The sequence below is a fragment of the Gadus morhua genome, chromosome 7, assembly GCF_902167405.1.
Source record: "Gadus morhua chromosome 7, gadMor3.0, whole genome shotgun sequence".
In the NCBI taxonomy this organism is placed as follows: domain Eukaryota; kingdom Metazoa; phylum Chordata; class Actinopteri; order Gadiformes; family Gadidae; genus Gadus; species Gadus morhua.
In genome coordinates this window covers 24,352,056-24,378,023 of record NC_044054.1, presented here as the reverse complement: position 1 = coordinate 24,378,023, position 25,968 = coordinate 24,352,056, and the positions used below count along the sequence as shown (strand labels likewise).

The 25,968-nt window shown below is 48.5% G+C and overlaps 2 protein-coding genes across 2 annotated transcripts; one reads left to right on the top strand and one right to left on the bottom strand.

Annotated features, from left to right (window-relative positions):
* The first annotated feature begins 83 nt into the window (after positions 1-83).
* vsig10l2 (V-set and immunoglobulin domain containing 10 like 2) lies at positions 84-17,624 on the top strand. Its single transcript, XM_030361063.1, is given in 18 exon segments — positions 84-88; positions 253-275; positions 2,069-2,422; positions 2,681-2,718; positions 2,720-2,752; positions 2,754-2,816; positions 2,818-2,883; positions 2,885-2,929; positions 2,931-2,961; positions 11,637-11,912; positions 12,855-13,496; positions 13,625-13,918; positions 14,536-14,658; positions 14,700-14,957; positions 16,211-16,327; positions 16,644-16,668; positions 16,760-16,839; positions 17,308-17,624. Coding segments are annotated over 18 exon segments (2,697 nt in total). The 3' UTR covers positions 17,532-17,624.
* Positions 17,625-17,631: 7 nt separating this feature from the next.
* chek1 (checkpoint kinase 1) lies at positions 17,632-24,514 on the bottom strand. Its single transcript, XM_030362215.1, has 14 exons — positions 24,396-24,514; positions 24,107-24,172; positions 23,778-23,892; positions 23,299-23,407; positions 22,881-22,945; positions 22,616-22,685; positions 22,267-22,455; positions 20,798-20,902; positions 20,263-20,346; positions 20,104-20,185; positions 18,967-19,144; positions 18,494-18,625; positions 18,020-18,121; positions 17,632-17,937 (listed from the first exon to the last, which is right to left on the bottom strand). Exons 2-14 carry the CDS (start codon positions 24,169-24,171, stop codon positions 17,842-17,844), a joined length of 1,392 nt encoding a protein of 463 aa, XP_030218075.1. The 5' UTR covers position 24,172; positions 24,396-24,514; the 3' UTR covers positions 17,632-17,841.
* Positions 24,515-25,968: the final 1,454 nt, after the last annotated feature.

Sequence of the window (25,968 nt, the reverse complement as noted above, 5' to 3'; positions counted from 1 at the left end):
AGAGGGGGACAAAGACAGAGAAACATCAATAATTCAGGTCCAATCAGTTTAGTAATCCAGTCCCTTTGCATACTCTCAGTGTAATGAGGTGCAGCCTCAGGCCAGTGAGTCACTGGAAAAGGCAGAGCAGAGTACCTAGCTACAGGAGGCTCCGGCGTGTGTTTCTGCACAGTAGCCGTACTGGGACTGGCTCTCATCATGGTAAAATGGTGTCCCTCTGATTGTTCTGACCCTTATCTGTCTGCTCCTCAGCCCGGACCCCACCGATGCAGAAGGTGAGTGTGGCCGTCTCTTTGAGATAAGATAAGATAAGATAAGATAAGGCCTTGTTATCAAGGGTTGGTGTGTACTACTTGACCCCTGGATTGACCCCTTTACAGCTCTTTCTGTTTTGCGTAGGAGGTTGGTCAAACTTTTGTAAGACTATTGTTGAGGAAAGTGAAACACTTAAACGCTGACAAGAAAAATAGATCAAGAAACCGGGCAAGTTTGAGACCTGTTATTTAGAATTTTAAGAAAGTTATACGAAAGCCGAGCTGGTCCACAGAACCACTCCGGCACACACTTTGTATTGTCTCGATCGTTATGTTCATGGTCTTCGGGCACAACTTGGTTTGCCAAGAATTGGTGGCAAGCCTTCCACCCAGTTTCTCTCATCCAGTACCCTTGGTGGGTACCCTTATCCATTCCTTTCACAACATTTCCAGCCATTAGGATGTCTCGATCAGAATATCTGATTTTATTTCACAAGGAACACCTGGCACATACTGGTGGCACAGAACATTAGATGATCTATTTAAGAAGCAAGAATTTCTCCAAGAGGCTCATCAAAGAAGTGTTAGTCCAGTCCGCCTATCTTATTCATATAACATATAAGGCAAGGTCATCTCATCATATAACGTATAAGGCAAGCAAATGATTATAATTCTTCTAAGGGTATAGTAAAATTCTCCCAAACCATAAGTCACCGAGACTCATAGATATCAATTCAAGGCTTTTCTTTCTTCAATTGATAACCACCATACTCCTGATTTTAAGAATTTGGCTTACTTGGTTTATTACTTACTTGGTATTTAGTTTGTTTTCAAGTGCCTTTGTACGTCATGAAAATTGCTGAGTAGTACTGGCGTACTTTAAGGACTTATAGTACTCCATAATGACCCCACGGTTTGAATGCAGGGAAAAACACTCAGCTATGAAAAAACCGTTGACCAGGAATAGATAGTGGTTCACTACACACACAGTATTTGCTGTGAAAGGTGGCATCTGTATTAAAAAAATACAGATGTCACCTATAGTTTACACATAACAGTTATGGGGGTGTGGATTTGCATTGAGAGGAGCTTTGCCGATCCTTGCAACCAGCAACCAGCGAATGGTCCCCTGAAGAGCACCTGCCCAAAAAATTCGCAATCGCAATTCGCAATTCCCAATCATATGAATATGAACTAGCAATCCAGATTCTAACTGGACGAACACAAAATGCATTCTATATATCTAATAATAAATAAAAACACTAAATCCCATGTGTTCCTGTTGACCCCCGTTGAACCGAGGAACTACATGCTAGTATCTTCCACCTGAGACTCACAAGTGGACAGTCCTGGCTGCTTCGTAAACCCCATCCATCAACCAGGAACACACACCCAACTCCAACCAGCAGCACAGAGTAGTACAGAGAACTCGCGATGCTATGTAATCATAGTCATTTGTTTACGACGTAAACAAACGCTATCTGGTATCCGGAAGGAGACAATGTAACTAAATCTAATTCCAGGGAGAGCCCATCATGTTACTGGTCAAATTTAACCTCTACTGACCCACTCAAGTCCTGCAGGCTCTCAGCATTACCGTGTTACCAATCCTGTAACAGAAAACCTCCGGTGTAGGTCCCACGCACGCACGCACACACACACACACACACACACACCACACACACACACACACACACACACACACACACACAAACACACAAACACACACACACACACACACACACACAATGCTCGCCCTGTGTGCGGTCATTTTCCCCATCATGCATTACCCCCGCTCTCTCTCTCGTCTCCAGCCGTGAATATCCTGAACCCGGGGGAAGTGGTGTACGATGACGTGCAGGTGTATGGCGTGGTGAACATGGCCGTGATCCTAGAGTGCGGCACCACCTTACCGGACATTTACATCTGGGGCTTCACCAAGCAGGGCACCGACAAAATCAAGGCTGTGGTGTACAACTTCGGGCATGGTCCTCGGGTGCAGGCGCTGGCCGCCACGCTGGGCTCGGTAGCGGTGATCTCGCACAGCGCGTCGCTCAGCATCGACCAGCTTCCACGGGCGTCAGAAGGCCTGTACACGTGCCAAGCCTTCTACGAGAGGCCAGAAGGACCCGAGTTCCGCTACTACTACGTACGCCTCACCGTCCGCGGTGAGACAAGGCCTAGATCAAATGACACAAGACAGAATGCGACTGTGCTTGTGTGCAAAACTGACATTGAGATGATGTCTTTGCAATAAAATGTATCAGTATCAGCCTGTAGCTTCTTAATATCATTAACCGCCAAAATATCGAATTATTGGTGCATCCCCCTATGCACCTGTAAACTTAAAGGCTAACATTGTATTTAAATATTGTGAACATTTGGGGAAAAATAATATATTCAATGTCATTCTCTCCTGAACATAGTTCCGGTCAGTAAGCCCTATGTCCTGCTGAGCGATGCTGTCTCCGGTGGAGGGATCGGTGGTAGTGCTGCGCCTGCGGCCTGGGAAACGGGACCTCACCCATCCTCTATGAGTGGGAGCACGAAAGGCCCGGCACTCCTGTCCACTACGATCGCCCGGGCAAACAGCAGCATGCTCATCATGTCCAACGTGAACCGGAACAACCACCGGTTGGTACCGCTGCGTGGTCAGCAACGCGGTCAACCTGGAAGCGCTCGGACCGGGCCCTGATGGACGTAGTCTGTGAGTCGCCTCTGTTCGGAAATGGCTCGTTTATCTGGGAAGGCCGATATAAATAAAAGGGATAAAACCTTCAAAAGCGAATTCAAAAAAAGATGCATCTATATCTATATCACTGCCAAAGCAGGGTTCGAGGATTGGGGCCATAAGGGGTTGTTTAAGGGGATGTACTGTAGGTCAGATTGGAGAGTTGTAAAGAGAGGGAGCCAGAAAACCGCAAACCTGATGGTTTCACAGCACCGTCTGGGAAGTCGCCTTTTGGAAACAGTTTGGAAAAGGGAAGGCACTTGCCATTGGCAGGAGACTCATTTGTCTGTCATCGTGTATCACCTATCGTTAGGTCAGGTAATTCCTCATAGGACACCTGATTGGCCACAAGCACATGACTTGAAGCCTGCAGGATGGGTCTCTTGTGATCGATATCTTGCGAATCCAGCTCCTCGCAAGGTAAGAAAGTAACAGGAACAGAGCCAGTATTTGAAAATAAACAACCTAAAAATATTCTGTTTGCATTACACACAGCTGTGGTGGAGCTATGATAATGTTTGTATGCACATGACAGGCGAGATAGATTCCCCTAACCAATCAGGGTAGCTGACGAATGGTGTTGGCATTTCTACCAAAATAACCCTCAATCTCATAGCCATTAAGGCCCAATCCCATTTCTAGCCCTTACCCCTTCCCCTTACCCCTCCCCCCTTACCCCTTCCCCTTACCCCTCCCACCTTACCCCTTCCCTTGCCCTCAATACAGAGGGTGTAAAAACGTTCCCCTAAGAAATGGGACGCCCCTCCATTACGTGGCTTCATCGTCGCTGACTGCTATGTCAACAGAAGCCACGAGTAGGCATGTTTCAGATCAAGCATACGTTGCGTTGCGTTGCCTCACATAACATAATGAATTAGTGGATAAAAACGTCAGAAATGCTGGCGTTAACTTCCCTATGTGATGCGACGCGTCACATGTCTTTAAAACTCGCTGGATCTCCCATTGTAACTCCGTCCGTCTGCTTTCTGTGCTGTGCTCTTTCAAAGAAATGCAGACATAAGACACTCCCCTCAACATATCAAAACATTTCCATAGGATAGGATAGGATTTTATTTGTTGTCATTGCACATACACACAGGTACACACAGGTACACACAGGTGCAACGCCAAACCACTCCCCAGGGAAACAAAAGGCATGCCATAGGGAACAACGAAACCCACTTACTTAGGAACCAATATTTGGTGGAGTTCACATAAAAAAAGGTATGAACAATGATAAAAAATAAAACAAAATCAAATTAAATTTAGCTCGGCTACACACACACCACACACACACACACACACACACACACACACACACACACACACACACACACACACACACACACACACACACACACACACACACACACACCAAAATACTAAATTACAACAAAAACAATGGTCTCGTTTGGTTGATACATTCATTAGGCAATTGGTATAATGACACAGACATTCAGTGGGCTATTGAGCTCAACACAGAAATACCAAAGTAGAAAAACAGACGCCAAGAATGAAAAGATTGAACAACGTAAGACTCACTCCCACTGTTTTCTAGCGATCATTTCCGATTTTAGGAACTCATTGTCCTGGTCCCCCTGAAATTAATGAGCCGTCTGGTTTCTATTTCATGTAGGCTACGCCGTCTAGGCTTCGCCTTATGGGCTTGTCCCTGTGCGCGCGCCTGCGCGCGCTGAAAATTCAAACTATGCACCTATCAGCGTGGGCACCGCCCACATTTCCCACGGTATCGTGTCTATATAACGCGGTGTATACCGTCGCTCATCCTCCCTTTTCTTTCAGCACTTGTGCTTATCAGCGAGAAATTGAGAACTACTATTATGAAGATGAGAACTTCAACACGGATCTCCCAAGCCGGTGGCAGCGGCTCGGGCGAAGGCCGCGGACAAATGGCCCTTTTCAGGGCCGCCTGAGAGCGCTCCTAGAATTAGGTCCTTTTCAGGACTCCTATGCGCCTCCTGTCCCGCCTCCCTGGCACCGGGGTGACGGGCACTTGGCGTGCTTTTGGTGCCTCGGCGACGACCACGCCGCTGGCTGCTATGGTGGCCCCCGTCTCCTGTGTCGCCTGCCGGGAGCTGCCTGAAGAGGGGATCCTCTCCAGGCACTCTCTTCTTTTCCCTTGGCGGTGGAAATGGCTGACGCCATCGACCTATTCGGACCTGACGTCGACGATGGCATCATCGACGCCTCCCTGGACGACGTCTTCGGCGGACTCGGCGTCCGGTTTTTTCCCGCTCTCCGGGTACAACCGCCACCGTCATACAACACGAGGGTCCGCGCCGGATGACCGATCTCTTCCGGGAGATCATGGGTGAGGCGGCGGCCATCAAAGGGATTCCCATGCCGGCCCCGCCTCTCGCCCCCGTATCTGACGATATGCAGGGCGAGTGCTTTCGCACCCCATCTTTTTCCCGGCGGGTTACCCAGTGCCCCTTGGTTCCCGCCTTTGCAGCACTTGTTTATTGCTGCCGGTGAGGACCCTTCGACCCTGAAGGCTCCGGTAAGATCCTACACGGATTTCACCAACGTTGGAGGGGTGGGCCGATGGCTCAGGCGAGGGGGATCCCTCGTCTGGAGCCTTCCCCTGGCAGCGCTTCTCTGTCCGGAGCGCCGGATGGCTCCTTAACGAAAAGCCGCTGCCCCCCGACCGCCTCCAGAAGCAGATTGTCGGCCTAACGGACAGGGTGTTCTTTTGTGCCTCTCAATCCGCGGCGGCGGTCAACAACATCGCCCTGCTCTCCTCTGCAATGGTCTCCTTGTCGGCTGACAGGGAGGCCTACGGCCCGGAGGAAGCCGCGAGATGGCTGGCGGTTTCCCCGCTTTTCCAGCGCCATCCTCCAGTTATGCCAGCCGATAGCTGTTTCGGCCGGCCAGCATATGGCGTGGGCTACCATGATTCAAAGGGTCCATATGGCTCTCCCACACTGCGGGGCCGGAACGAGAGCGGGCCAGCCTCGTCCAGGGTCCACTAGCGCTGGATGGCCTATTTGGTCCCAGGTTCTCCGAGGTGCTCGCGCACCAGCAGTCAGTCCGTGAGGATCGTTCCCCGGTTCGGGACGATTCTCACGGGCTCCTCCCGCCAGCAGGCTGAGAGGAAGCGGGGTCTAGGCCGGTCCCAGCGTTCCATGGGGCCGCCTCCGACTCCAGCCCCGGTGCAGCAGCCGCCGCGCACGGGGAGAGCAGCAGCGCCTACGGACAGGGAAGTTCCGGACGCTTGCTCCTACTTTTTCTTTCCCTATTAAAGAAAAGAGTAAAGACCGTTCGGCTGACCGAACGGCAGTACATGGTACCTAAAGAGCGATATTCCCCAGGCCACCTGCGCCCTACGCTTGTGGTGCGCTCCTCCATGTTGCCTCTTTCCCCCTCTCAGGCCCGGTGGCTGTAGGGTGGCGGTCGGACGGCGTGTTCACATGGCCTCTGGTTCACCTGCTTCTAAGAAGCGGCGTCCCTTGGAGCCTCGTGGACGGATCAGAGACTCGTTGCACGGTCTCCTGGTTCCCCACATTATAGGTGAGGAGATGGGTCCGCGCGCTGTGGCTACAGCCTGCGGACAGCGCATGCGCACAGGTGCTGCGGCCGGACGGCTCGCTCCCTGTTCAGGCGGGCACGAGCGCGACGTCTAGACAGCTCGTTGTTTTACAACTGCTAGTTGTGGTACGTCTCCTACGCTCGCTGAGCCTCCTCCCTTTCGTGGGAAGCCCCCCTTGGTCCACACGCAGTGTGAAGGCGGTAGGGGCAGAGGAATACGGGTTATTCCTGGACGGTCTTCCTCAGCTGTCGGCTCGCCCTCTCTCCAACCGCTATGCGTGTTGGCAAGAGCGGTGCGTTTCTGCCATCGTGGTTGGACACCACGTTGAGATGGGCCATCCCATACAGTTCAAGCGTCGTCCCCCACCCTTTATGGGGTTGGTGGAGACCACGCTACGGGACCCGCTGCGAGCACGGCTCTGGCAGCAGAGGTGGCACGTCTCTTGGTAAAGGGGGCCATCACTGTCGTTCCCCCCCACGAGTCTCACCTAGGTTTTTATTCCCGCTACTTCCTGTTTCCAAGAAGTCAGGGGAAATGAGACCTATTCTGGATCTTCGCGTGTTCAACAGATTCGTTGCCACGAGGAAGTTCAGAATGCTCACGGTCGGAGCATTGTTTCCGGTGTGTGAGAGAGGACGATTGGTTTCACATCCCTGGATCTCAAGGGTGCTTACTTCCACGTCCCTGTTCGGCAGGCGCACAGGAAGTTCTTTTCTTCTCCGCTTTGCCTTTATGGGGATGGCGTACGAGTACCAGTGTTTGCCGTTCGGCTATTCCCTGGCGCCGCGCACCTTCTCGAAGTGTGTGGAGACGGCGTTGGAACCGCTCAGACGTCAGGGAAAGAGGATTCTCTTCTACTAGACGATCTGCTTATTCTGAGCAACTCAGAAGAGACCGCGAGAAGGGACACCATGTTGGTGATAAACCATCTCTCCCTTCCTGGGTTTGCCATCAACTGGGAGAAGAGCTCCCCGCTCCCCAGCCGGCAGACAGTCTACTTGGGGCTTTGCCTAGACTCAGCCACCATGACTGCGATGCTTTCGCCTCCTCGGCGAGACGCCATCCTGTCGGCGCTCTCCCGTTTTCACGTTCGCAGACAACTTGACCGCCACTGTCCACCATGCGCCTGTTGGGGCTGATGGCAGCTGCCCACCCCGTGGTCCCCCTGGGTCTGCTTTTTATGCGCAGGACTCCAGCGGTGGTTTGCTCGCCAAACGGTTGGACCCCAGGCGACACAAGCTCAGGGTGCTCCTCGTCCCCCGTTCGGTGTCGCCAGACCTGGAATATTGGAAATGACCCTCCGCCCTTCTCAAGGGTGTTCCACTGGGCAGGGTGGCGTCCTACGTAGTGGTCTTCACGGACGCCTCGTTGACGGGTTGGGGAGGAACGTGCCTCTCTCACTCGGTCGGAGACGAGTGGCGCACGCCCCCTACAGCACACATAGATGTGTTGGAGCTCGACGCTGTGAGGAAAGGTGCTGTTGCATTTCTTTCACCTGGTGCGCGGCCGCCACGTTCTGATCAGGACAGACAGCGTGTCGCGGCGGCGTACATCAACAGACAGGGGGGAGGTCCGCTCCCCTGCTCTCCACCGAAAGGCGGTCGAGCTCTGGCTTTGGGCTCATCAGTATCCTCCGCAGTCTGAGAGCCCTGCATATCGCGGGCGCCCAGAACTTTGGGGCGGACCTCATGTCTCGAGGCGGTCCCCGCCGAGACGAGTGGCGGTTACCATCCCGACATTGTCAGACTGATCTGGCAGAGGTTCGGGACAGCGCAGGTGGACCTCTTCGCGTCCCGGGAGAACACGCACTGCAGGTGGTGGTTCTCCCTCAGCCCCTCGGGATCTTCCCCCGTTGGGGGTAGATGCGTTGGCACACACACCTTGGCCGCGGGCTCTCTTGTATGCGTTTCCCCCGCTCCAGCTGATCCTTCCTCTTCTGGAACGGGTCAGACAGGAGAGACTGTCCCTGATATTAGTGGCCCCGGAGAACCGTTCAGCTCTGTGGTTTCCAGAGCTTGCCGCGCTCCTCGCGGTCGGCGCCTTGGCCAGTACCATTCAGGCCGGATGCGCTTTCACAGGCCCACGGGACGGTGCACCACCCGCCGATGTCTCGGGACGGCTGTTGGTTTGGCTCCTGAGAGGTTGATCCTGCAGGGCAAAAGGTTTGCCTGAGACGGTTATCAACCCTATTCAGAGTGCTCGTGCGCTTTCTACTTCTTCCCTCTATGCGGCGAAGTGGTGCGCCTTCTCTAATTGGTGTGAGACGAACCACGCTGTCCCATCTCAATGCGAGGTGGGAAGCGTGCTTTCGTTTCTGCAAAACTTATTGGAAAAAGGTTTGGGCCTTCTCCACTATCGAAGGTCTATGCGGCAGCCGTTTCGGCATGGCCATGCAGGCTGTGATGGTGGACCGATCTTTCAGCCAATCCACTGGTCAAGAGATTCTTGCGTGGGGCTAGACGGGTTAGGCCTGTTTCACGCGTGCTTACACCACGCTGGGATCTCCCCACCGTGTTGCGCGGATTGTCCAGGGATCCTTTCGAGCCTCTCTCCCAGGCCCCTTGGATGCCCTGTCATTCAAGACGGCGCTCTTGTTGGCCTTGGCTTTCTGCCAGCGGGCCGGTGAGCTAACCGCTCTGTCTGTCAGCCCGAGTTGCTTGTTGCTAAACGAGGACAGCTCCTTCGCGTTGCTCAGACCTAATCCTGCGTTCCTCCCGAAGAACATTAATAGTTATTTTCGGTCGAGGGATATTGTGCTTAAGGCTTTTCACCCCCCCGCCTCATTCTAGTGAGGCGGAGGCGGAGTTGCATCTCCTGTGCCCGGTTCGGGCGTTGGCTATGTACGTGAATCGCTCGGCAGCGTTCCGCTCCACACAACAGTTGTTTGTGTGTTATAGCGACGCTAGCAGGGGCCGCGCTCTCTCTAAGCAGCGGTTTTCTCGCTGGGTATGATAGGGTGTTTGCCTAGCCTACTCTCGGCAGGGCTTTGGCGCCACCGTTGGGCGTTAAAGCTCCTCCACACGGAGCGGTGGCCGCTTCAACGGCTCTACTCAAGGGCGTTTCGGTGGAAGACATCTGCGCGGCTGCGTCTTGGTCTTCCCCCGGCCCTTTGTCCGTTTTTACATGTTAGACATGTCCAGGGGCTCACTCGGCAACTCTTTGCTAGAGTCCGGGACCCCTTTTACGTCTTAAGAATATAGACATGTTCTTTAAAGCGCGTGGTTGGATTTCCTCTCGCCGGCTGGCGAGTTGGTCTTGATTACCAGTCTCTTACTCTCCCACCTTTTTTCAAATGAAAAAAAAAAGGCTAGGGGGTTTTCTATTGGCTCGCCAATTGTCTGGTGGTTTTGTTTACCAGTGAGGCACTCCCGCCGTTTTCTTCAAATAAGAAACGGCCGAGAGAGTCCCATTATTGGAGAGCCGAATTCCGTAGCTCCGCCCCCGGTGGTAGCGGACCTAATGGAAACCGTGTTGCTCTGGTTTTCTTTTCCTTTTCATGGGTTCCATGAAGCACGGAATAGAGCCGGAGTCTTTACAGACTCACTTTTTTCTCCCTTGATCATTGCCTTGCTTGATCTAGGAGGAATTAGTTTTTTATAAAGCTGTTGTGTTTTACACTTCCTTGGCTTTTTGAGTCTTAATGTGCTCTGGTGACTTAGGTCGTTTTGACTGGGGTCCAGCAGGAGTACATTGATCGGGCTCCGCTCGCAGCTTCACCTTAGCCATAAGGCGAAGCCTAGACGGCGTAGCCTACATGAAATAGAACGATAGTTATGTTATTATAACTCTAGTTCTATGATTGTAGGCGTAGCCGTCTAGTTTCCCACCTGCTGTACCCTCCAAATGCTGAAAGAAAAGCGTGGAGGATGAGCGACGGTATACACCGCGTTATATAGACACGATACCGTGGGAAATGTGGGCGGTGCCCACGCTGATAGGTGCATAGTTTGAATTTTCAGCGCGCGCAGGCGCGCGCACGGGACAAGCCCATAAGGCGAAGCCTAGACGGCTACGCCTACAATCATAGAACTAGAGTTATAATAACATAACTATCGTCTCCTGTGGTGTCCCTGAGGTAAAGGTGGAAAGGAAATCTTCAGTTTGACAGGCGAGCGACGTAGCCTAGGTGGCAGCTTTACCGATATCAAAGCAGTGCGCCTGTATAATCAACCAAGGAATAGTAGTAGTAAGCATATCCACTGCACACAAATGTTACTTGAAACCTTAACATGTCATGTCAAGGGTTATCGGATATCTATCTCAACAAATAGCGATAGCGGAACACATTAGCATCGGCTTCTAGTGATTCAAAACAAACTTGACTAGTGAATCAAAACAAACTTGACTAGTGATTCAAAACTAACTTCACAATTAAAAACCGCTCGAAAATAGTATTATTACACCAGTCTGCCGTAATTAAAGTGCTGAAAATACTTACATTTGTGCGTGTCCTTCGCTTGAACCATCGCTGCTGTTTGTTTATTTGGCGATTTCGGTTGGCCACTAGAGAGCGCTAAAATCTTGTATAGTTCAACGGTTATTTACCGTTATGTCATGTTTTATATCGAGCTCAGAGATCGCATTGTCCGTGTATGACTTCGAGCTGAATATACAGTCAACTTTTACATCATGAGTCCGAATGATAACAACTAGTAAAAATGCATTTTCGGCCGGATTTTCCTCGAAGCCCTCCCTTTGAAGTGTGGTCCTTGTATAGCTTCGTTCAAGCTACGTTTTCGCTTCGTTTCAAGGGCTACGTAGCCTTTTGTCTTCGCCCTACCCCTTAACCAAAATGAGAATTGGGACACCCTTACCCTTCAAACCAAGGGGGAGGGGTAAGGGGTAGAAATGGGACGCACGATTTTTGTTGCATTCACACAGCTGTAGTGGAGCTATGATAATGTTGTGTATGCACATTGACAGGCGAGATAGATTCCCCTAACCAATCAGGGTAGCTGACGAATGGTGTTGGCATTTCTACCAAATAACCCTCAATCTCATAGCCATTAAGTCTTACCTAAAGCCCCTTGAAGGCAAGCCTTCTGATACCTTTTTATTAAGTTTGGATTTTAAAATCTCTAAACCAAGCCTTTACCCACAGACGGCCCAGACATACCCCAGATTGACGTGACGCCGTACAGTCTGACGGAGAAGGGATACTCGGCCCTGGAGCGTGAGCGGGTTCTGCTGATGTGTCAGGCCCAGTCCAACCCTCCGAGCGTGTACACCTGGTACTACAACAACTCCCAGGTCAACGGTGGACCCAGTTTCATCATCAACAAGATCCTCCGCTCACACACCGGAAAGTACGCCTGTCGGGCCCAGAACACCCAGCTCGACACCAGCTCCATCAAAAGCATCAACCTGACAGTTTTCTGTGAGTCTCACCCATGATGTTTGACCTTTGTGCTTTTGACCTTGGACCTCACCGTCACAGTCCAGCCGTGTCTCCTCTTCACCTGAATCCCAATTTGGCGTTCTTCCTTCTTGGACAGACCAAAACGTAACCATGTAATCATTTAAATCAGGAGCAAAGATGATGAGTTCAGTCTTAGATATGTCGCCAAAATTCTGAAAGGCTCTTGGAGCAGTTCCAGGAGTGAGGAACGCAGGCAGGCGTTGATGTTCCTATCGTCATCAACACTCGTTTCTACTGTCTCCACTGTCTCTACTACTTCTACTGTCCCCACTCTCTCACCTGTTCCTACGCCAAACTCCTTTTCCCTGTCGAGCTCTTCTGGTTTCAGTATCATCCTGTCTCCATGCCACTGTTTGCCGTCCACATTCTGACCCAAATCGGTTAGTCTTACTACCCCATATCAACAACACCACAACGAGATCTACAACCTGGCAAACATCAGAACACACACACACACACACACACACACACACACACACACACACACACACACACACACACACACACACACACACACACACACACACACACACACACACACACACACACACACACACACACACACACACACACACTGACAGCCAGCAGAGTGGAAACACCAGATCTTTGGACCCTGGAGGAATGTGCAGGAGGGCTGAGGATGTTCTGGGGGTTCTGACAGGTACAGTGTGATGTCACAACTATGATGTCACAGCCATGACAAACAGGGGCTCTCGGTGGTCTGTGCTTGTCATCGTTGCCCTTCCGTTTGCTTTGGCTGATGTGACGTAAACACACAGAACTTGACCCCTTTTTGTAGGCTACCTGCATTGCTTCAGCCTGACCAGGTTCAGACTAGGACTTCCTGTTTCTCCCATAGGGCACATCATTGCCGTGTCACGCTGTATTATGTCCCTGCAGACCCACCGGACGGCTCTCCGTCGTGTTCGGTGGAGCCCGTGCTGAACCACAGCTCCCTGAGCCTGCAGTGCTCCTGGCCGGGGGGGCTGCCGGCCCCCACCCTCCACTGGACCCGAGGGCTGCTGGGCCTGGGCCAGGAAGTAGCCGTCCCGGGACAGGAAATAGACAAACTGAGCAACAACGTAACCCTCCCGCGGCGGTGGCCAGGGCGTCAAACAACACCTTGTTCACCTGCCTGGGCTCGTATGCGCCACCCAACCACAGAGCCTACTGCAGCATGCGCACCTGTGAGTGTCACGCAGCACACGGACCAATCACATCGCACCCCAGGGACCTCACCATTCACCATGTCTTGTTTTTTTTCGGACTCCCAAGATTCACCGCCGGCGGAGCCTGTGTGTTTCGCCATCGCGACCCGGAACAACACGTACCTGATGCTCTCCTGCTCCTGGAACGGGGGGGTCCCGCGGGCCCTGCTGTGGTGGGACGGGCCCGAGGGAAGCGATGGCGGGGGCCAGCCGGGGGAGGGGAACGCCAACATTCTGGTGCTCCGCCACGGCTCCGCCCGGAGCGGACAGGCCTACACCTGCCGTGCCCAACACCCCCTGGTGGCGACACCCAAGAGCTGCAGGGTGACTCTGGGTACGCTGGCGCCGCTCCTCCTGCACTTCACCAGCATGCCCTCAAAACACACAAATCATTCAGGTAACATGTGTTAACCTGTGTTCCCTTACATATGTCCCCCCCCCCCCCCCCCCCACCCTTCACAGAGGCCCCGGTGCTGGTGACCCAGCGCAGCTTGGTGTCCGTCTACGAGGGGGGCGACGTCCAGCTCACATGCATCCTGGGAGCCAATTACCCGCCAGCCAATCAGATCACCTGGTTCAACAACCACAGGAAGGCCGTGCTGGACGTGCCCAGGAAGTACCAGCTGCAGCGGGCGGCCGCCTGGGCCAACCTAACGGTGCGCGAGGCGGACGGGGCGCAGGACAGCGGCCAGTACTGGTGCTCCACCGCCAACGCAGTGGGAGGGGCCGAGATCGCCGTCACCTTATTGGTCCTGAGTACGAATTCCTTTGCCCCCATTGTGACTTATAGACACACGACACACACCACCAGATGAAACTACACAGAACGCTTTCATCAAGACAAATCCCATGATGCGGTGCTTTCCCCGAGAACCTTACCCTGAGTGACGTACCCACACTAAACCCATAAAACTGAAGCCCTCACCGTAATGCAGCGTAAATACATTTTCCATTCCATGGCCAAAACGTAACAATTCTGAATTTCTCTGGACCAGTGTTTCTAAAATGTGGGTATGTGTGACCCTAGTGGTACATATGGTATATCTTGAGAGGGGGTTGATCAGAAATTGTTTGATAACAACTGCTTTAGACCATAAACGTCCACCCTGTCTCACACCAGTTTTTGGTGCATCCATTGGGCACCTCCTGACCCATTTTAACTTGTTTGTTCCTGTGTGTGCCTTTGTGTGTGCCTCTGTGTGTGTGTGTGTGTGTGTGTGTGTGTGTGTGTGTGTGTGTGTGTGTGTGTGTGTGTGTGTGTGTGTGTGTGTGTGTGTGTGTGTGTGCGTGCGTGCGTGCGTGCGTGCGTGCGTGCGTGCGTGCGTGCGTGCGTGCGTGCGTGCGTGCGTGCGTGCGTGCGTGCGTGATATCAGGGTACCCCATGCCCCCCAACGTCACCCTGCACAGGGCGATATACAGCAGCCGCCAGCGCGGAGAGGTGGAGCTGGGGTGGAGGATGGAGACCGACGGAGGCGGGGCCGGAGGAGGAGGAGGGGGAGGAGGAGGGGGGAGGAGGAGGAGGGGGAGGGGGAGGGGGGGGAGGAGGAGGGGGGAGGCCCGACCCCCCTCTTCACCGGCTTCCTGCTGGAGATCCGATGGCTGACGGAGCGTGCGAAGCGTAAGGGGGGCAAGAAGGACGAAGGCAGCTTCTCAGAGTGGCGGGCCAGCGTGGTGACGGAGGCCGGGGCGCGCCGCCACACGCAGGGCAGCCTGGCCCCCACCAACACCTACCAGTTCCGCGTCACGGCGCTCAATCACCGCACGGCGGGCCACCCGTCGGCAGAGCGGACCCCAGGTAAGGAGAGGGGGGGGGCGGGGAGAGAGGGCAGGCGGGGCTGGGTACCGGGCCGGGGAAAGGGGAGACTAGCACAGTTTTTGCACCGTACCTAAAGAGAGAGTGCGATCCTATTGGGGAGTAGAAAGACCCTAAAGGGGACTGGCATGAATTATCTGACTGTATTTATTGTTTTTTACTTTTAGTTACTATTGCTTTTGCATGCTTGCTGTTTACAAAAAAAGACATTTATTCAATGCTTGTCTAACCAGTTTTCTTTGTGGTTTTTGTTATCTGCGTAGGTGAAAGACACACACATACACACGCACACATTTCAATAACACTTCTCCCACAACTAACACCACAGCTCCTCATCCTCTCACCCCCCCCCCCACTGCCTCTTCTCTTCTTCACCTCCTCCCATGTGTTCTCCTCCTCCTCCAACTCCTCACTATGTGCCCTGTGTGTTCTCCACTCCGCAGGCCTCCCCTGTCAGTCAATGAGCTTTTCCCTTTGCGTCATTCTAGGTCCTGAGTATACTTGTTGTTTCAATGAGACACTTCAGATCTGATTGGAAGCAGGAAACTGAAACTGAATAGGAAACACAGAGACTGGCTTCTTGATTTTGGATTCTGTGGCCACGTATGTGTTGCTGCTAGATTTTACAAAACTTTTTTTTTTAAAGAGGGAGATGGTCATATTTATGATTAGGTGTGTCGTATCAAGAAGCAGGCAAGTGGCAGGATTAGGCTTGTTTGAATCACAGAAATGTAATCAAAATAAACTCAGGTTATTTAGGACGTGGCCTGGCTCATCTGTTCACGCTGTGAAGTACAGCCCTGACATTTATTTTGTCCAGGTTACAGTTGGGCCTGGGAAAAGTCCCATTAAAATGACAAGTGATACTGAGGCCTTTTGCACCTTTTCATGCTATGCCAGGGAGGGTTGTAGCTCAGTTCAGCGTAGTGATGAGTGGTCCTCAACCCCAACACTGTGCGACTTCACCGTTGTTTCAGTGAAGGAAAATAGGATTAAACCCAACAACCCAATGTACAAAATAAACCCTTTATTTATATGCCAGACGCTTAATATTCGAAATGATGATATTGGGACAACCATTTCCACAACATGATGGCCTGCCCAAAGCCACTGTTGTTGTAAGGTTGAGGACTGCTCTAAAGAATAATCCTAAAGAACTGAATCGTTGGCAGGGTGTCTCTTCAACTCTGTTTCGACATTCAAATAGTTGCAATGGTAACTTTGATGTGTTTCAGCGGACCCACCATTCGGTGCGTATCCTGCTGTGATTGGAGCTGCCATTGGTGGAATGATTGTTGCAGCTATTCTTACATTGCTGATACTCTTGTTCCTATTACGCAACCGCAATTCCCGTGAGTCAGTCCGCAATTATTAAACGTTCTAATCGAAAAAAGTATTTTAATATTTTTGACATTTTGTTGTTTTTATGTCCAAAAACATCTGCTTTTTATTTTTAACGAGTAACTTACTAATAATACAAATTTTCTAGTAATCAAGACAAACAGGCTGCTAATATAGCAAACATAAAAACCTACAAAAGTTAAAATATAATTAAGAGTAAATGAACATGACCATAAAAAAAACAATGTCCATGTATCAAAAAACACATTATACCTTTTTGTTGTTACACCATTAATGGACATTTACCACATGTTAATGTTCCTGCAGGTCTACGCGATATGCTGTTCGGCATGTGAGTACTTGTACCCATTACACAGAAATATCCCCCATTTCATAGAGACATTGATCCCCTTAAACGGTCTTGTTCTGGTCTCCCCATGCAGGCAGCACGGCCAGTCGAGAGAAAACATCAACTTCCCCGATGACGAGCTCGCAGACGGTGATGACCTTGGTTCCAGCCCAGGTAGTATGAAGCAGCATTTTTAATCCTGTTGGATCCATAACCCTCCAATCATGATTTTATTTGTATTTCTTTGATGAACAAAATATTATTAAGCATGTTTTGAGGCAACTGATATCAACCTTGAATACATTAAACATATGTAATGTATTCAAGATATATTTTTTTATTTATATATTATTTGTTGGTTCACACCCTTTGGTTTATATGCGGTATGGTCAGTGACTATCCCACATATAAAGTAGAGACTTTAGTCTAGTCCAAAAAACATAAATATAAGCATATTTACTTTAAGCACTGGAATAGCTTTTTGTAAACCAACATGCATAATTTTTTATTCAATGCACAGCCTAGGATTTGCAACTATTTTAGTCCAGTTAGTTCCTTTTCCAATAATTCCCAATATCTACCCTGTAGAGTCCAAATACATAATCCTGTTGGACATTATCTCACCACCACTCTCCCTCCCAGTTCCCGCCATATCGCTGCCCAGAGCGGCCTCGCCTATCCCAACCTCGCCCCCCACCCGAACAGGACTCGCCAACCAACAGCCAAGCCCCGCCCACTGGAGACGACGAGCCCGTCAACGTCACCATCACTGTGAAGGCCACGGGTTCCTAGCCTGCATCGGAGCCGTTGCTCTTGAAAAACATTTTGTACTCTTTTGGCTTTTAGTGAGCGACACGAGTTTATAAAAACACAAAATAAATAGTTCTAGGTTCACAGTACAAGTGTTGGTCAATATTGCATAGAATGCCGCACTCCACATTAAAGTGACTGAATACTGACGCTTGCTTAAGGTTTAATTATTTTATTTTAACGTTGACCTCTTCACGAACTCACAAATCCTTAAAAACTTCTAATTCCTCAGTGAAACTGATCAAATTCATGGTAGCCATAAAAACATATTTAAACAAAACAATTATTAACACTGCCAAACTGGCACGTACATATACTAACATATACATACAAAAATAAAAGCGCTGGCTTAACTTAAAGAACCCGTTATGTGATCGCTAGAGGGATCTTCTGAGGGCTGATGATGTCACTGAGCCCCTGTTTGATCTTCAGGAAGAGACGTTTGAACTCCAGACCGTCGCCCTGGTACCCGAGAGATACAGACAAAATGAGTAAAACAGAACACGTGAAAAAATTACAAAAATACATTGATGGACCAGTGTACCTTGGATAGTCTGAAATCCAGAAGCACTTTCTTATTCATCTCGAACAGATGGACCTTGAAGATGAGCTTGTTGTTGCGTTTATCCTGCGTGCTAACAGTCACCTGCAAGGAAAACGATAATGCGTCAACCTACTATCTGCCATTGAGTATAAAATCAAGACACACACCCACATGTACCCAAAGCAATTAACAGTCAATCAGGATACTGGTCATGAAGAAGCAGGTTGAGGTTAGTCAGAAAGGGATTGAACACAGAACCTTTCAGCTAGACGTTGAACACACTAGCAGTGCAGCTTCCTGCTCTACATAATGCTGCCATCTAGCTCCTCCAGACGGAGTTACCCCATTGGTGCCCTGACTAGTCACGTCCAGTTACCTTATTGGTGCTAAAGACTTGTGCGGTCATCTCATTGGATGAGGTCTGCATTGAAAATGCCATTAACTGATTGGTGTGTGTGAATCATGTGCCATTACCTGATTGGTACAGGTTTGTTTGAATGCGAGTCCTTGGCTCTCGCAGGTGTCCCTCAGGGCAGAGAAGGAGTCGTTGACGTTCTTCGTTGTGAAGAAGCGCGTCATTCTGCGCACCAACCTTTGCCAGGGCGTCTACAGGGCAGAAAAGAACGTCAGTACACAAAGGGTGGTCCAAGATCTACTTAGGATTCAGCGTTTAGGCCAAATTCAGAGTGGCCATCTTGGTTCTAAACAGTAGCTGCATGGGGAAAATCCAGAAAGCTACCGTGATTAATATAGTGAATTATATTACATATAATACCAGTTTGTAGTTAAGATTTCATCAAGTAGGGTGTAAACCATAGTATTTTTTTTTATATCGCTATGAAAATGAAGTTTGATTGAAAGAGAAAACCGGAACTGACATAAGCACACGGAATTGTCCGTGTGGATACCCAGGTCTGCGTGCGGCTGAATAAGAGAGTGAGGTTTACCTGGCTGGCTCCGGGTGTGCCCAGCAGCTGACTCCCCAGCAGCATGTGTTCCGTTCGGGTGGGCTGGGAGAAGCTGACCTGCCCGTCTGTGGGGCCCATGGAGAGCACCGCCTCCAAGAAACACCTTCCCAGAACCGGGGGGTCCGGCTGGGAGCTGGAGAACCGCATCCTCTCATCGCTGCACCACAACAACGCACAGGGTCGGAGTCACGTCGGAGGTTAGGTTGTGTTGCAACGTTGGGCATAGTTCCACACCGGGTTGTTTCCTTCTGAAAACACGGTGGTTACCGGTAACACCGTAGTTTCCATCTAGAGGGCGCCATCTGCTTTTAAGGCAGGAAGGGCACGTATTCTGGTTGAAGACGAGGCTACGCATGTTGGTGATGGATTTGGTCTATATGATGAAGCGGATTACATGTCACCAGCACCAGGCCCATCTATCGATAAGAAGAAGCCTTCCTAAAGCTGGTGTTTTTGTGTTTCTAATTTTAGGGAGGCTGAGTGTTCAGAAATTTGACAGTCACAATATTTATCCCTCTGTCCCACAAATTAAGGATAATTATGTTAATCAAAAAAAAAGAAAAAGAAAAGTGGTTTCTATTCTTGTAACATTTTAAACATCCTCATTCTTATGAGTATTCATTCAATCGCCATCAAATGCACCGAGCTCATAACACACATCCATGCACCAGCGCAACTGCTGTGAAACACTGAACCCAACCCATAGAACACACGTCTAAGCCCCGTTCAACTTAAGAGGGGAAATGTGTGTGCAGTGCTGTGCAGTCAATGCAAGTTAAAGTATCAAGAATGTCCCCCTTGACTCCTTCACATCCGCGACCGTGTTAGCTAGCAACAAGTCACATAATAATAAGAGATTACAGTGAGAAATACCAAAAACCAATCGTGTCCCTATAACAAAGACTGGCTCGCACAAGTAGGCCTTAATGTTGCATAAAATCAATCCACATTATATTTTATTTGTAAATACAATCTTAACAGCTAAAAGATGGATGGGATGAATAAACTCACACCTATAGTCATCCAACACGTGTAACACTGGAAACAACACTAAGCCGGATAACAGTAATCACACATAATGTCGGATTGACAGTCAAAAAGACGACAACCTCTGACCTTTTGTTCCGGGAGATGCTTCCAGCATCCGTTCGAAGGATCTTCTTGGAAGAGCCATGAGAGTCCGAGGGGGGGTTCCCGCCTACAGGGGAACATGGTGTTGACATGGGTTTCCCTTTTGTTTTTTTAACGTGCCCGTGTACCGTTGCCTGTGTGTACCTGTAGTGAACCAACGGTCCTTCTTCATATCCGAGATGCTGACACGCTCCCCTGGACTGGCCATCAACAACTTGGACAACAAACCTTTAAGTCCATGAAACCATTTGTTAATAATTGATAAATAACATAAGATTAATATAAAGCAGTAATTACAATTGATTAAAAAAAAAGATAAGAACCAAAAACCCTGAAGTGTTGAAGCAGGCCTCACATGTTCTGGAAGTTTGATTCAGATATGTGGTGCATAATCATACATAGACTGTAAACAATATGGGAAGACCATGACCACGCGCACACACACACACACACACACACACACACACACACACACACACACACACACACACACACACACACACACACACACACACACACACACACACACACACACACACACACACACAGAAGAAAACATTTATTTCCTTTGTATTACAATAATGAAGTCAGTTTTCCAGTTGACCTAGAATGTTTTTGTGTCCAACAACCGCTAGCCATATACAGGGCGTTAGAGGATTAAATAAAAACAAAGACCTACCAAGAGGACTTGGTTGAACCTTCTTCCATGGTGGCAGGTATGTTTTCCTCTGTAACCAATCAGTATATTCCTGACAGCTTTCTCTGGGCTGGTCCCACGGCAACTCTGAAACCATAGCAAAGGAAATCTCTCAATGAAGTCCACTGGTTTGGTTAGTTGGGGTAAATACATATCGTATTTTTTTTTTAATACAAACATCAAATAAGAAAACTCCTGCCCACGAACTGAGATCAGGAAAGCTACATGTGCCAACTGTAAACCCAAAGAGTTAAGAAAGACATTTCCCAAACCAGTGAGCATGTGGCGTTTCAGAGGCCTTTTAAGCGACTACAAATGACTACCACTTTTTATGCAAGAAAAAGTTACAGTCCTGGAGCTCTATATCTAAATAATATCATATAATACATAGATATCTATATCATATAATATATTGTGTGCGCCTCCAGACGATATTATGAATCACAAACGACTTTGTCGGGTTCTGCGACGTCTCTGGTTCTTCCACTTTCACATCAACCTGAAGTCGACTGAACCGCGCGCTGCCTGCTGCCAGCTGCCCGCTGCCGGGCGATGGTGCCTCGCGGCAACCGGCGGCATGTCGCAGTTCATGTACTTCAGCGAGTCAAACCAAAGTTCCTTTCCCCCAATTCCTTCTCAAACATGGCTCAGATAACCCCCACGACAGTCTCGTTGTGGAAATACAAGACACGTCAAAGAACCGACAAGAAACACTTGCGTTACAGTGTGTGTATTCACACACACACATGTGGCGCTCGCACGGTCGAGTCTCATTGGCGGGCCAACGTCTCTGGGCGGGCCAGGCAGAGTAAGGGGAGGAGCCGAGATTCCTCATGACGTCATGAGCACAGACATTCCAAATCAGCGCGCTTGAGCCTCCGTTTTTTCAAAGGCGAGCAGAAAAGCTAGTGCTCGTTTTACACCAAACGCAAGTTTTAGCCACTGGGGGACCATAGGCAGGCTAGGGGAACTCATATTTATGTTAGAAAACCTCACAAAGTGAGATTTTCATGTCATGGGACCTGATAGAGCTCCAGGACTCCCGTGTGTTCTAGAATATTTACAGAACACGGCTAAAGGCTGTGTGCGCCTCGCCATTGCGATACATCCACTGTAAACAGAGCGCATGGTACCGTCCCTGGCTGCAAGCTGCTCAGGGCCACACCCCCACCCTCCTCCTTGACCAACCACCGAAACAGCGCATTTGGGGGAAGCTCAATGTGCGACTGGCTCGGAGTGGCTGTAACTCTGCACCACGGCTGAATTTCAGGAACGTCTTTGAATACTGTGTTAGTTGCCCACTAATACCTATATTAAAGAATACATAAAATAGCATGTCATGGGACCTTTAACACACAGTAGGAGTTTAGTGTTTCCTTCTCGCAACCACCACCACCACCGCCGCCACCTGTCCCTCTAAGTACAGCGAGCGGTTGGTAGCTGCCACCTACCTCCAGCGAGCATCGCCGTCAGTACGATCCCGCAGGCCCACACGTCCGCCGGCATAGCATAGAAATCTGATTGGCCGAGGAGCTCCGGCGCCAGGTAGGGCAGAGTTCCACAGAGCCTGTTCAGCAGGCGCTCCTTCCCTTTGTGACGGAACATGGTGGCCAGGCCGAAGTCTGACAGCTTGATGTTATCTAAGAAATGTGATAAAAAGTTAACTATTTTTTATACCCATTAAAAAAAAAAAGGATTTGAAATCGGCTAAGACTAACTGGGGAAATAATACATAAAAATAAAATAAAATCTAAATCTAAATGAAGCGTGCGTTGTCATATTCAAAGCCCATTCTCTCACCCTTGTCATCCAACAGAATGTTCTCTGGTTTTATGTCTCTGTGGGCGATGCCAATATGGTGAAGGTACTCCTGGAAGTGTATTTGGGTACGACAGACATTTAGGAAAATGTTACAGATACAATTATTTTATATTAACACTTAAATTGAGCTCGGCATCATTTGCAAATTGTTTTGGATTAAGCATCTGATAGATTATTGTAGGCAAAATAAGAGGAGTAGAAAACAAGTTGAAATATGCAAACAATAGAAGCCTCTGCGACTCACCACAGCTGCGATCAGCTGCTGGAAAAAACGATGGGCATCTATTTCCGACATTCCAACGTCAGGTTCTGGAGTGAAGACAAGAGAAGGACATTAAAGGGGGCAAACATCAACTGAAACGTTCTTTGTGGCTGGCTAGCAACACAAGACAACACAAACAAGCTTCAGGACCAATGAGTTGGTTGGTGGCAGGCAGAAGCGGAACAGTGATGGGAGAATAAAATCAATCCTTTGTGCTAAATCAAGTCACCAAGTAAATCTGTGGTAATGATATAATTTCTTACTATAATTTAACTGAACTGTTTCCTGTTATTTAGCCATTGGTCCTGCTGTTTTGCAAGAAAGGGGCTATAAAAATAAAGTTTGATTGAATGTGTATTGTGCTCAGAGGCCGCTGGGGAACAGGAGAAGTCTTTCTCACCTATGCGGTCGAACAGTTCCCCTCCAGTACAATACTCAAGGAATAGATAGACAGTTGGGCCTTCCTTCCGATTACCAAAGAAACGCACAATGTTGGAATGACTAAGAATCTGTTGAGTAGCACAGTGTTACAGGTATACATACATGTCAATGATAATAACAATATTATCCCAATTATCCAAAATTAAAGCTTTTGTATATTAATGGTAATTTGTGACCCAGCAACATCCTATTTCAGGAGTTAAAAATAGATCATGTATCAGATAACATGATGGTAATGTAATAATTAGTTCAATTCAGCTTTCTATTTGATGGAAAGGGGACTTCCCAACTCTATGACCAGATGTTTGTCTTAATTTCAGTTGCTTTCAGTAATCTTCTCATTCCCCAAAACGGTAGTTTAAAAGAATAGTGCGTGAGTCGTCAGCACTGACAGCACACTCTGAAGTGAGAAACATAACAAGCCAATAAATCACCGACCTTGTGGATGCAGATTTCTTTCCTAACATTGTCAGCACACTCCTTTGCATGAGAGGTGTCAATCACCTTCACCGCCACCGCCTCCTCGGTCTGCCGGTTCACTAGTAACCGAACTCTGGAGACAGCGAAACACCGGAATCAACGGGAATGTGCTTCAGTTGAAATTAAGTACAAAGACTGTGTGCAAGATGATTAGGCAAGGCAAGCTACATTTATTTATATATCATATTTCAAACCGAAGTACTTTAGAGTACACGGGCAAAGTCGCTTGAACAGATGATAGATACAGGGATGGCATGCAAGCAAAAAATGCATTGAAACATTCATACTCTCCATAAGCTCCTTCGCCAAGAGTCTGTACGAGGTCCCAATCCTGCACAAATGGCACTGCCATTCTGCAAATTACCAAATAATTTTTAGTATCAACAAGCTGTCAAACTTTCATGCACGGGTGTATTACAAATCGGCAAAATCCGATTTGAAAAGCTGGTATAACGTTAAACGACGTGTCTTTCTGTGTTCTGTTTGTTTAAGACGAACTAGCGCCATTCCTAATCAATGAGACAATATATAATATTGATACTATGATGAATTTCCTTCCTGTATTGTAGTTTTTACCTTGTGGAACTTTATCACTAAGCAGGTTTTCAAACGCTACCCCGGTGTTGATGTTTTCACAAATTTGGCGCGTTGTTTGTGGTCGCTGGGAGACTTCCGCCTCTAATTTTTTGGTTGCGTCATATCCGTTCACAAGAGTTGCAGCAGACTTGACAGATGCATACATGCATTTGACAGGCAACTAAGTTGATACGCCATTTATTTGTTGAAACCTTACTAACCCTCATAAGACCTGTTCAAATCATAATGATACTAAAATATATATTTTGTACATATCAACTACGTTGGCTATGACGATTTTATTTTGGATCAGAAACGGCCTGTTATAGAGGATGGTACAGTTTCAATATGTGGAATAAACTTTTAAAACTAAGCACTTATAAGGTATTAATTCAATCTTAAAAAAAAATATGCGTCAACTTCACATTCACTATTAGACACAAAGTTTTTAGCCTACGATAACTACACTAGCAGATATCAACAAGTTAAGAACGTAAGCATATGCACTGATTGCAGAAAATTATGGATGAGTGTGGATGAGAGAAAGTAAGAGAAAGAGTGTGTGTGCGTGTGCGTGTGCGTGTGCGTGTGCGTGTGTGTGTGTTTTAGGTCAATAAAGTAGCTTTTGGAGAGTAAGCTTAAATAAAGATTATACTTAAGTTAAAGTTTGTACTCTGTACTTGTATGCAAACAAGGGAAATAAACAGCAAATACTAATTAGATAATCCCTGAAATGCATGCATTTCAGTGATTATCTAATTTGTATTTGTTAATGTTTGTTAATGTTGAATGAGTATCTTGTATAATGTAATATTTTTAATTAAGTTTCAACCAAAATTGAATCCCAAATGTATTTTGAATTTCACTCTTCACTAGTTGAAGGAAGGTATATATTATCTAGTTTGATAATACCAGTTATAATATTTTGAACACTCAACGGCTGGGAGTCGAACACCATTTTGAAGATTGAATACCAATGATAAACCAGGCTATGCTTAACATGTAACTCTGTATCAGCAATCACCACCTGTGGTCTTCGAAGATGGTTGTTGACCCGTAATAAACTCACAGGTAAAGAACATTCTGGATCTCCTCTTTTGTTGGAGTTGAGCTCTTCCTCTCGGGCTTTAGATAGGCTACACTGACCGCACCTGAACATTTGGGGTCGAGTAAGAAGCATTAACATGATGAGCACATATGCAGACATTATACTGCTGATTCAGTCTGAAAACCTTTCTCTACTTAATCAGCTTTGGTGGAAGAAGACGCCAGGCAAGCTAGCGCTGCCTTAGATCACTGTGACATACAGCGATTCCAAGGCTCGTTTCCAGTGCCCTGCGCAATGCGGACCACCCCTCTGACAGACTGCCAACTCAGACCAATCTGGTTTAGATCTACACTTACCTGCTATTCTATGCTACACTCGTCCGCCCAGCCATGAAGAAAGTTTGAGATAGACTTTGAATTACGGGAACCTTGATTACCTTAAAAAAACAAAACTACAATATCGATGTCTGTTAACGGTATGGTCTGTTATACGAGGTTCAATCTGGAACAATGGATGGGACCTGTG